The sequence below is a fragment of the Neomonachus schauinslandi genome, chromosome 14 (assembly GCF_002201575.2).
Source record: "Neomonachus schauinslandi chromosome 14, ASM220157v2, whole genome shotgun sequence".
Lineage (NCBI taxonomy): Eukaryota > Metazoa > Chordata > Mammalia > Carnivora > Phocidae > Neomonachus > Neomonachus schauinslandi.
The window spans coordinates 45,150,064-45,162,534 of NC_058416.1; the positions used below are offsets into that span (position 1 = coordinate 45,150,064).

A 12,471-nucleotide genomic window follows, 5' to 3' on the forward strand; every position below is an offset into this window, starting at 1 on the left:
ATGCGCTTACTTGCCATCTGTATATCCTCTTGAGTGAAATGTCTCTTTGTGTCTTTTGCCCATTTTCTAGTTGGATTGTTTGGTTTTTTACTGTTGAGTTTTGAGAATTCTTTATATATTCTTGTAGGATTAATTTTTAAATTTTCTCCCAATACTTGATTATGTAAAATTCAGACATACAGGATACTTGAAGGATGGTACCTGTATAGTTCCCACCTTCATTCTACAGTTAGTACTTTACTAAATTTGTTTATTATGTGTCTGTCTGTGGGTGCCTGGTTGGCATCTGCCCTCAGGTCATGGTCCTAGGGTCCTGGGATTGAGTATCCCCCCATCGGGCTCCTTGCTCAGCGAGGAGCCTGCTTCTCCCTCTCCCTCTGCCTGCCACTCTCACTGCTTGTGCTCTCTCTCTCAAATAAGTAAATAAAATCTTTAAATAAAAAATCTGTTCATCTACTAATCCATCAATGCATCATATTTTTCAAAATACATTTCAGAGTAATTTGCAGATATCAGTATACTTTACCCATTAGCACCTTAGTCTGTATATCATTAGGGCTTAACATTTTAAAATTTTATTTTTTTAAATATTTTTTTCTTTAGGTAACATTACATACAATGAAATGGGTAGATCTTAAATGTGTCATTTGATGAGTTTTGATATATTTATAACAAACCCCTTTGGATTCATTTTATAGCTAACATCGTAAGTACCCTCTGGGATACAGTTCTATTCCAATTTAAACATTTTATATGAACCATAATCTAGCTTCTTTTAAGCTAAAAGTGGATGATTGGTTATTCTTTCTCTTAGAATTCTATTTCAGTGTGTGGTCCTGAGACTACGGGGATCAGAATCATCTGGGGTAGTTGTTAAAAAAAGATTTGTGTGCCCCATCCTATACCTGCTAAACCAGAATCACTAGGGGTAAATTTTTTTTTTTTTTTAAAGATTTTATTTATTTGAGAGAGAGAGAATGAGAGACAGAGAGCATGAGAGGGAGGAGGGTCAGAGGGAGAAGCAGACTCCCTGCCGAGCAGGGAGCCCGATGCGGGACTCGATCCTGGGACTCCAGGATCATGACCTGAGCCGAAGGCAGTCGCTTAACCAACTGAGCCACCCAGGTGCCCCACTAGGGGTAAATTTTACAAATTAAATTTTAACAAATATTCTAAGTCATTCTTATACACAGTCCATTCCCTCAGAATTATTCTGGGGAGGATAATCTCTTCAGTGCCAGATGGTTTTAAGTTCCCAGCTTTCCTGCTTAGTGACACAAAGCTGTGTGTTCTAATGTAGCCCATCTCCATGGCTTTCTACTTGGGCTTTTGGAGTTCCTTTCAGTTGATTACTATAGATATTTAGCAGTGACTGTTTTCCTGTACAGTATAGTTGAAACTATGTAAGAGGTCTAACTGTAAGAAATTGCTCAATCTTTTATTTTTCGGGATTTATTAAACAATACATCCCTTTTCTAAAAATTTTCAGTCACCAGAAAGCTAAATACATAATCTAATTCCCAGACTAGTTTGTAGAGATCCCTATGATTTAAGATTATGCTCTTGAGAATCCAGGATTTCTTGACGCAACATTGTTGACATTTTGAGCTGCATAATTTATTGTGGGGGCCTGTCTGGTGCCTTGTGAGATAATTAGCAGTATATCTGTCTGGTACCCACTAGGTGGCAGTAGCACCACCACTCATATCAGTTGTGACCACCAAAAATGTCTTTAGAATTGGCTAAAATGTCTCCTGGGGACAGAATCAAACAAGGTCGAAAATCACAGCTTTAAGAAATGGTTAATATGGGGTGCCTGGGTGGCCCAGTCGTTAAGCGTCTGCCTTCGGCTCAGGTCATGATCCCAGGGTCCTGGGATCGAGCCCCGCATCGGGTTCCCTGCTCGGCGGGAAGCCTGCTTCTCCCTCTCCCACTCCCCCTGCTTTTGTTCCCTCTCTTGCTGTCTCTCTCTCTGTCAAATAAATAAATAAAATCTTAAGGGAAAAAAAAGCAATGGTTAATATAAGAAACTATGTATAAGGATAGTTTGTGTTACTGAAGAAACTACAACGAAAGTTACTGGTACTAGTATGTTTTAATACTTTTTAATACTTAAATGAAAATTTATCTAAAAATTTCATGTTAATGAAAAAGTTTGTATCTCTTAATGAACTGTCCTTTTTACTAGCTGCTTCTGTTTTTTTCATTGGCTGCTGGGAAACAGCTAAGTTTGCATTAGTTACAGTGATTTTACTAAGTTTCTGGATTTTCTTGGTGGTTCTTTTATCCTTGATATTGTATCTAAATGCCTTATTATGAACTCTTGATGAGGACAGATGTACACTTTAGGTAAGTAAAAAATCATATTCGTTTTATTTAAAATTTTTTTAAATTTAAAAATTAGTTTTTATTTATTTTTAAAGATTTTATTTATTTATTTGTCAGAGAGACACAGAGAGAGAGAGAGAGAGAGCTCTACTGAGCAGGGAGCCTGATGTGGGGCTCGATCCCAGGACCCTGGGATCATGACCTGAGTCGAAGGCAGATGCTTAACTGACTGAACCACTCAGGTGCCCCAATCCTATTCATTTTAAATGGCTATTTAATAGATAGTGGGTTAGCAAATTGCATTTGCTAGAATAGAGGGATTTTTTTCCTTGCAAATAAAATATTGGTAGTACTTTCAAATGAGAGCTAAAAATGGTTTCGTTTGAGATTAAAACGTTAAGGAACAGTAGTAAAATGGGAGTAGTAGATGGTGAAATATGAATTGGAAATTAGGCTTGGAGGGTATTAGGCAGTTTCATAGTCTAATTCTTATATAGATATAGGTGGGATGAAGAAATTTGCATTTTAGGATTTTTATTTTACAGTATATTAGTACATATTATATACTATATTAGTATATTATTCATATAGAAGCATTATTATCACTATTATAGTGTGTGTGTGTATATATATGTATATATTATTGATAGTGTATATTATAAGTAATGTTACATAGAACTGTTATCCTGGAGGTACTACATGGGAGAGGTATGATTTGACTTTGGAGAGGAGATACACATAGTGGTTATGAACATGGCTCTACAGTTGTCATTTACTAGCTGTGCAGCTCTAGGTAAGATTCTTAATGCTTGTACACCTTAAATTAAATTTTCTTACCTGTAAAGTTTATGATAGTATTACCTGTTTTCATAGGATTTGGGAGAATACATAGTAGACAGAAAGCTCTTAACTTAGTACCTGGCCTCTACTAAGTTCTCATTAACTGTTAGCTGTCATTTTAACCTTTATTTAAAGTAATTCATAGATTAGTGATACGTTTTGTAAAGCTTTAGTGTATTGCTTCGCATTTGAAGATGTATGAATAAATATGTGTATGTATGTATACAGAATTAAAAATATTATATAACTCTAAATTTTTCACAGATTAATTAAAACTTAATGTTATCTTTTTAGTTGAGTCTCAAAATATTCTTTTTTTGACCAGTAACTTAAGATACAGCTAAGTATTAACCATCTCACGGGAGCAAAGAAGTCCAGTAATATAAGACATGGTGACTTGGGAATATTTTACATATATTTAAGACATAGGACATTGTTTCTATAGAGTATCTGTTAGGTATAAAACTCACAATGGAAAGAAGTAATGTTGTGATGAACATTTGTTATATGTCCTTTGGAAACACTTTCATAAAATGTAGACAATTAAGACATTAAGATCTTTGTGTATGTAATATCACACTTTGTAGTGCATCTTAGCATAAAAATGATTTATGTAAAAGATGAAGAATAACTTTTAAGCCATATAGTAGTGAGTTATGTCCTTGTTTACAGAAAATGGTTATAATAGACTCATTTTGTAGTCCTCCCTCTGTAGTACAGACTTTTAGAACTTATTTTGGGGTAACCTTTTGAGATTCAGCTCTCATTTCCGTTAGTGTCTCAAGGGATAATAGACATTTGCCAGTGTAGCATATTTCATTGTCATAAGGAAAATAATATTATTCTTAAACAATCAGAGTTGAAGTAGTAATTTTTTTTTTTTTTTTTAAGGGGTAAGGCTTCAAGGAAAAAGATGAAAAACATCATGTGTTAGCAGTGCTATCCTTCTCCATTCTCTGTGGTTTTAGGCTTGATCCTGACTGATGTTGTGGATCCTCAGAGGGAGGGAAGTGACAGAGAATAAAAGAAGGGTGGTAATTGAGCTCTTTGGGATTGAAACTGCTGACAGTCCCAAAAGATAAAGCACAAGTGGCATGTTTTTTTCTATCTAGGGCTTAAGCTAGAATTACTTTTCTTCTTTAGAGCAAAGCTTAGAATTTTTTTGTTATTGTATCCTTTTGGATTTCCCCCACTAGTATGTTTTTACTTTCTTCCTCCTTTATTTTAAATTTTGGTTCCAATGCATATTATATGCATTAGTTTTGTAGTTAACCTTCTGTAAGACAAGACGTCTTTAATCAGTGTTGGAGAAGAGAATCAAGGCAAAACCTTCATCTACTGAAAATGAATTATAGAAATGTCTAATCGTGCTGCCTATTAAATTATACATGCTAGTATTCAATACTTTATTATATACAAAATATATTTTAAAAATTGTAAGCTCAATTAAATTGGTTTTTAAAATTAGTTTATTTGGAGAGAGTGCATGTGTGCATGTGTGTATGAGTTGGGATGGGAGGGTGGGGGAGAGAAAGAATCTTAAGCAGCCTCCACACTCAGCGCGGGCCCAACCAGGGGCTCCATCTCCCAACCCTGAGATCAAGACGTGAGCTAAGATCAAGAGTCTGGCGGTTAGGGACACCTAGGTGGCTCAGTCGGTTAAGTGTCTACTTTTGGCTCAGGTCATGATCCCAGGGTTCTGGGATCGAGCCCCACGTCGGGCTCCTTGCTCAGCGGGGAGCCTGTTTCTCCCTCTGCCTCTCCCCCTGCTTGTGCTCTCTCTCTCTGACAAAAAAAAAAAAAAAACTTAAAAAAAAAGTCCATTGTTTAACTGTCTGAGCCACTCAGTTTTAAAACTTCAATTAAACTAGTTTCAAACTTGTGTTTTGTCTGGTTCCCAGTTGATTATCTTGATCTTTGCATTCCTTAGCTAAAAACTTGGAAATTAGGATCCTTACCTCTGGTGGTTGAGGTTTATGTGAAATCAGTGTGAAAGTGTGTCTGGCAGTGTTCCATTCTCCACTGAGCCATCTTATCCCTACTATTAAGAGTTTTTTTTCCTTGTTGAAAGAAAAGTCCTAGAGTAACCTTTGAAAGGTTTATATTTAGGATAAAATTAGAAGGAAAAATGAATTTGAAATGAAGTAGAAAAGCGAAAGAAGGCAAATAGAAAAAGAGCTCTGATAAAATACTTTAGATAATACAGTTTTTCAAATTGGAAGAGAGTTAAATTCTTCCTGCTAATGTTGCTGCTTTTGTAGGCCAGTAATATATTTAAGAAGTGAGCAAAGGGGCACCTGGGTGGCTCAGTCAGTTAGGCGTCTGCCTTTGGCTCAGGTCATGATCTGGCCCCTTGTCTGACTCCCTGCTCAGAGGGGAGTCTGCTTCTCCCTCCCCTTCTCCCTCTGTCCCTCTCCCTCACCACCCCCACTCCTGCTTGTGCACACATTCTCATCTAAATAAATAAATGAAATCTTTTTAAAAAAAAGACGTCAATAAAAAAAAGAGACGTGAGCATGTTTTGTTTTAACTTTTTTTTAAATAAACAATGAGCTTTTGGCTCATCTGTGTAATTTTGTCTGTAAAAGTTTTCTCAGCCCTCTAATCCTTTCCTTTTGTACTTAAATTGTCCGTAAGTCTGAAAAGGAGGAGTACGTAGCTGTTTAAGCAGTAAACTAGGGGATGACTCATACATACTTCTGAGACAGTAATGATTATAATGGTAGAATGATGAGTTCTCCATACCATAACTTGACCCAATGAACCTCTGAGGAGCTCTTTACATTGTTAGATGGCAACACAGAACTTTATGGCCATTGTTGATTGTTTCATGTGATATATTTTACTATTGCCATTGTGATTCTATAGCCATGGTAGTTTGGCAACCTCAGCATTGCTTGCTTTGGAAACTGTAGTTCTGATATCTGAGTCTGTGCCTTATTACAGTTTTCTGCCTGGGTATTTTTGATTGTGTTTGTGTTAGAACTTATTAAGAAGCACTACAGCCCTTTGATTTCAGGAAGCTTTTTTCATTTATAAATCTTATAGTTGGAAAAGGGAAAGAAGACCCTTTAAAATTTTGTCCTGGGGCACCTGGGTGGCTCAGTCAGTTAAGTGGCTGCCTTTGGCTCAGGTCATGATCTCAGGGTCTTGGGATCAAGTCCCACGTCGGGCTCCTTGTTCAGTGGGGAGCCTGCTTCTCCCTCTCCCTCTGCTGCTCCCCTGCTTGTGCTCTTTCTCTTTCAAATAAATAAATAAAATCTTTAAAAAAAGATAAAATTCTGTCCTAAAATTAAAGTTCATGAAATTCCACTGATGTAAGTATAAATGTGTAGTTTCCCTATCAACCATTATATAATGAAATGAGTGGGCATTGAAAAAGGCGGAAAAAAATTGGTATCCAGAAATTAGATTTCTTTCCCTTGGTTTGACCACTGATTTGCTGTGTGAATTTGTGAAGTTTACTTTGTTTTGGTGTATTTTCTTGTATAGCTTAAGGATTCTGTTTTTCCCAGAAGGATTGTGTAGATAAATATTATATAGTGTATAATAAAAAAATACATTCAGGTCGTTCATACATTGTTCATACATTGTATGAACATACATACATACGTACATACTTTGCTTTTTAAAAATTACTAGAATACTCTTCCAGGAGATTTTAAATCAACTACAATGGGTTAGTTGTTTTCCCTTGTTTGCAGATTATTTTTGGCATATGAACTTCAATTGAAAGATTTGTTTTTATTACTTGAAGTCAGTTTTCATTACAATACGTTATATATTTTGGGGATTATATGACAAAAGGTTTTTGCATTTCTCTTAAGGTGTTAAAATTATATGCATAAAAATTATGTGCATAATTTTTTGTCTGCTTTCAGGTCCAATGATGCATCAGCAGCCTCCTTCTCAGCAATACAATATGCCACAGGGAGGTGGACAGCATTATCAAGGCCAGCAGCCCCCTATGGGAATGATGGGTCAAGTTAACCAAGGCAATCATATGATGGGTCAGAGGCAGATTCCTCCTTATAGACCACCTCAACAGGGTAAGATTACATTTGGGAAATTTCCTGCTTAATATAAATAACAGTAGTTGAAAGACTTTATTTTAATAAACTTTTCATGTAGGCAAAGTCAGGGCTTTTTGTTTCTTGATTTTTATGATTATCATATTTTTTTTCTAAAAGGTGGTGGATATAGTAGGGGTCATGAAGTAGATAGGAACTTCCTGTTACAGAGCTTTCTTTTATCTATTCTTTCCTGGGAAAAGGTTATATAATTATCAAAAGCTCACTAATACAAACAGAAGATACTGTTTTAATTTTGAAAAGTTACTTAATATATGGTCAGAAACAAACCCTAGTTTATTCTAAACTGCTCTAATATCAAAAAGAAGATAATTTTCCACTAGTTTGAACCTCTTTTTAAGAAGTCAGTATTTGTTTTTTTAACTTGGTATTGTTAGATATTGCATGTATGGTCGTAACAATTTTTGTGAAATGTAATGTGGTATTGCTGTGTGTTTGTGTATCTGTGTGTGTGTATAAGAATAGTTAAAAGTATCTCAAATGCCAGAGCATGGGAGGGGAATCTACAGGTGAGAAATAATCTCTTTATGATATCAGATTAGAAAGAAAGCCTTTGATGACCTAGAGAACAAATTATTTACCTCTTGACTGGTTGTGGTTTTTCAGGCCCACCACAGCAGTACTCAGGCCAGGAAGACTATTATGGGGACCAATACAGTCATGGTGGACAAGGTCCTCCAGAAGGCATGAACCAGCAATATTACCCTGATGGTAATCTCTCCTAATGTTAATTTTCCCATTTTCTATCCCTGCCCAAGATTAATGTAGATAGCTGTTCAAAACATTTTAATGAGGCTGAAGAAACTAACAATAGGTTTCTTCTAAATTTAGAAACACTTTAATAATCTAAAGCACCAGTGATCGCATTAGTTTATAATCCATTTCAAAGTATATTTTGTTTATATATTCCATATTAGTACCATCAGGAATCACATTCTGTCATTGGAATCCCTTCTTCTATAAAAGAGGATCCTTTTATGTTTCAAATTGTTCATTTGAACCAAAGCAAATGTTACTTACTTTTTTAATAACTGCTTTATTGAGATAATTCACATACTATAAAATTGACCCATTGGTTTACTTTTATTCATGGTATAAATACATGGAAGATCTAGTTCTCGAGTATTTTTCCAGGTTTTATCATTTTAGTTAATTTTAAGTACTTCTCACAGAACTGTGGTTTATATACATTAGCATTTGCATCTGAAAGAATTTGGAAGGTATATTATATCCATGATACAGCTGTGTATAGAGTTGGTAGGATAGGAAAAGCATTTGGAAACAAGATTTTAATTTTAATTATTTAGTTTAATGGTATTTTTTTTTAGTAGGAAGGTGGCTTGTGAAAAAGTGGTCCCTAAAGATGTACTGCACTCGGTAATGACCCAAGCATAAGTAGGCTTTCACTGTATAGTTCTTTCAGTTTTTCTGTATGTTTGAAAATTTTATGATACATTGTTGAGGAAAAAAAAAATCCAAACATATAAAACTGTAATAAATTAGAGGTAGCTATTCACATAACAGTATGATTTATCTTACTATGAAAGGCTTTGTCAAAATCTTCATTTATCCAGTAAGCTCCCTTGGTATATTTAAGGTAAACTACTTAACAGAGGAACTTGGAGAAACTAAAAATTAAAAGCTAAAGTGTTGGGACTGTCGACTCAAAGCTAATGTAGACTAGTTAAGAAGATATAATCTGGTGTATTTAAAAAATCATTTAGCTTGCCATTTTTTTGTTAATGTATAAAGCATAAAGGTATATTGGTATCAGGACTTTGGTTTTTACTGAAGAGGCTCTGCCTATATAGGCAGGGCATTCACTCATCTGTAGAATTTTGCATATGATAATTGTTCGTTAGTGATAGTGATATATATGGATATTTCTTGTTAGAAAATGACATCTTTTTTATATTTTATTTTTTTATTTTTTTAAAGATTTTTCTTTTCTTTTTTTTTTTTTAAAGATTTTATTTATTTATTTGAGAGAAAGAGAGACAGAGAGCATGAGAGGGAAGAGGGTCAGAGGGAGAAGCAGACTCCCCGCCGAGCAGGGAGCCCGATGCGGGACTCGATCCAGGGACTCCAGGATCATGACCTGAGCCGAAGGCAGTCGCTTAACCAACTGAGCCACCCAGGCACCCAAAAAATGACATCTTTTTTAAATCTCAGGTTTTCTTGCCCAGAATTAGTCAGCATGTTGGAGTTTTTTTTCATTTTTCTTTCATATGTAGATACTATATTAAGATTTTTTTTTAAATGAAAAACTTCAGTAGGTTTATAGACTGTGGGTATTCTAAAGAAGTGAAATCTAGTTTGTCAGATTTTATGTATTAGAAAGTCTGAAAGTAAATGTTGAAAGTAAACAGTAATTTTAATTTTTAAAATGGATTTTACATAATTGAGATGAATTTGACATTGTTATTTTGGTCCTGAGTATTTCCTGAAATGTGAAATGTGTATTGTTGCAAATACGACCTTTCTACTCAAAGTAGATAGATATGTTATTTTTATGTATATCAGATCTTTAAGGTTATGTAAATTATTTATCACATTAGGCAGGGGATTTAAAAATCTAAATGGTATCATTTTTGCATAGGTGTATATTAATAATTTTTTCTGATATTTACGTAGAGTATTCCATTTATAACAACAATTTTCTTAAATAGCATTGGATATTTTCTTACTATCATTCAGATATTTATGCCAGTAAATACGTAGATAGGAGTTGGCAAACTTTTCTCGGTAAAGAGCCAGAGGGTAAATATTTTAGTCTTTGCAGGCCATATGGTCTTGGTCTCAACTACTGAACCCTTGTCATAGCATGTAAACCGGTATAGAAAATGTGAATAGGCATGCCTGTGTTCCAGTAAAACTTTATATACAAAAACAGGCCACTGGCCATATTTATACTGCAGGCCATAGTTTGCCAACCCTTAATGTGGATATTTATGAGGTGGTTTGGGAACGTTGGAATTCTAGAACACTGAATATAACATTTATTCATAACTATATTCCTCTTCTTAATTAGGTATTCTTTTAAAATTTAGTTTAGATTTTAGCTAACTGAAACGTTATTTCCTGCATTCTCTTAGTGCAACTTAGTTCAAAGAACTAGACTATTGATTTTCATTAAAGTCCAGTCATAAAATTTATTGAGCCTTAAAACTAAAGGTGTGCCCTAGGACTTGACACAGTATTAATTTTTTGAAGGTGTATGTTCATGATACTCTAGAAATATTTTCTAAAGGCTTCTAGAATGGCAGCATTGAGCAATAATATTGTATCTGAAAATATAAGATACATATACTTTATGCAAGTAAATAGATTGTGAAAAATTTGTTTCAGTTTCTTTCAGGGGAAAAAACTTATGGAGCTTTTTTATATTTTGCATTGTTTTAGCATATGCTGTGGAATTGACGACCAGCAGAACAGGTGTTTGACAAAATGTGATAATTGCTTTCTTTGTTCATTCTAATTCAAGTTATTTACATGTGAAAGGCCTAGATGCTTTCATTCTCTTTTTTAAAAAAAATTGAAGATAAAGTTTTTTTCCCCCCTTGATGAGGATTATCAGTTAAGACTAAGTGTAATGTTTCTAAAATTACTGTTTTTTGCTTTTAAGAAATTTGCACGTTATCTCAATATGAAAACAATCACATTGGTAAATATTTGGCTAATGCAATTGAAATTATTTTTTATGTATTTCCATTTCTTTTTCTTTTTTTCAATTTATCTGAAAGTTTAAATATATTTAGGGTTTTCACTCAGTGGCCATTAACGTTTCTTCCTGTCTCTTGTCGAATTGATGTAGGTCATAATGATTACGGTTATCAGCAACCGTCGTATCCTGAACAAGGCTACGATAGGCCTTATGAGGATTCCTCACAACATTACTACGAAGGAGGTATCTATATACCTTCACACACATACACGTATATATCCCCTTCTACAGGAATGCAAATTCTTGCATAAGACAACTTCTACCCATGCAAAGCTCTTGTAGAATACTAGTTGCTGGCTGTCTTGAAAGTTACAGGGAGCCCAGAACATTCAAAATAATTTCCTTACAAATATTTAAAATGTATAACCATGACTTGCCATTTCTAACAACAATAAAAAGACTAAAACATTTACAAATAATTTTTCCTCAGTGGAAATTTTCTATTTGAACACAAATCCATCGATCCAATTTTTTTTTCTTGTGTGTGTTTACATATGTATAATTTTACATATAAGTATAGTGCCTTTAGGAAACAGCTTGCTGATCTTGTGTAGCTAGTGTGTGCTCTTGTAGCTGTCTTTAATTTTGTCTTTTTTATTTTATTTAGCATAGTCATGATCTTATGACTGTGATGTTCCAGTAAATGTAATGCTCGTATGGCAGAGACGCTGAAAATGCTGCAGTTCAACCTTGCAAAATTGGCTTTAACTGCAGTTTGTTTGGCCGAAATCCTTCTGTTTGGTTTGAGTTTTTTCTTTGTTTTGTTAACTTTCAAAAATCAATATGGCATTTCATTTTGTTCTTGTGTTGTTGGCTATGCATCTTAGAGTAAAAAAGTTAATTAAGCGAACTTCTTAGTTTCTTTCTTCTCTTCTCCAATTATCCTGTAGGAAATTCACAATATGGCCAACAGCAAGATGCCTACCAAGGACCACCTCCCCAACAGGGATATCCGCCCCAGCAACAGCAGTACCCGGGGCAGCAGGGCTATCCAGGACAGCAGCAGGGCTATGGTAATAGCTTTTTGCAGTTTATTTTTGTCACAAAAAATGTGATGATTGCTGTTTTGAAATATTGAAGTGAATATTTAATGTTTATTTTTCTAAGAATTCTTTAGCTCAGTCTATTACTGGAGTGTTTCTTGAAAATGTTTTCCTCAGATAAACTAGTAATCCATTTAAAAAGAACCATAAACTAGAGATGGTTCATTGACCAAAGGTACGGTATGTAATCAATTTAAAATGAGTTCTTAAATGAATTCTTAAACCTCTTTGGCATTCATGACCACCCAGTAGCTTTGTATGTGCTTGGAAAACTCATGAATTGAGTGATTATTAACCATATCTACATAATCTGCTTAGCAAATTTATTTCTAAAACTAATGACTGTTATTATGAAAAATAACATTGATTTTTAGAGTACAAATGAGATTTATTTGGAATGCATAAAGGAAAATGTTTTTGTGATTCTTTGGTTAAATAGCAATAT

The 12,471-nt window shown here is 34.4% G+C and overlaps 1 protein-coding gene across 3 annotated transcripts in view; it reads left to right on the forward strand.

Moving 5' to 3' along the window:
* Positions 1-12,471, forward strand: part of SS18 (SS18 subunit of BAF chromatin remodeling complex) — a 90,192-nt gene that overhangs the window by 50,141 nt on the left and 27,580 nt on the right. The window contains exons 6-9 of one of the 3 annotated variants that reach the window (XM_021686072.2): positions 7,050-7,217; positions 7,866-7,970; positions 11,074-11,166; positions 11,874-11,996. In XM_021686072.2, coding sequence (XP_021541747.1) covers positions 7,050-7,217; positions 7,866-7,970; positions 11,074-11,166; positions 11,874-11,996 — 489 coding nt within the window. The remainder of the gene's footprint in view (positions 1-7,049; positions 7,218-7,865; positions 7,971-11,073; positions 11,167-11,873; positions 11,997-12,471) is intronic. The other 2 variants (XM_021686071.2, XM_021686067.1) reach the window with 2 other exon arrangements.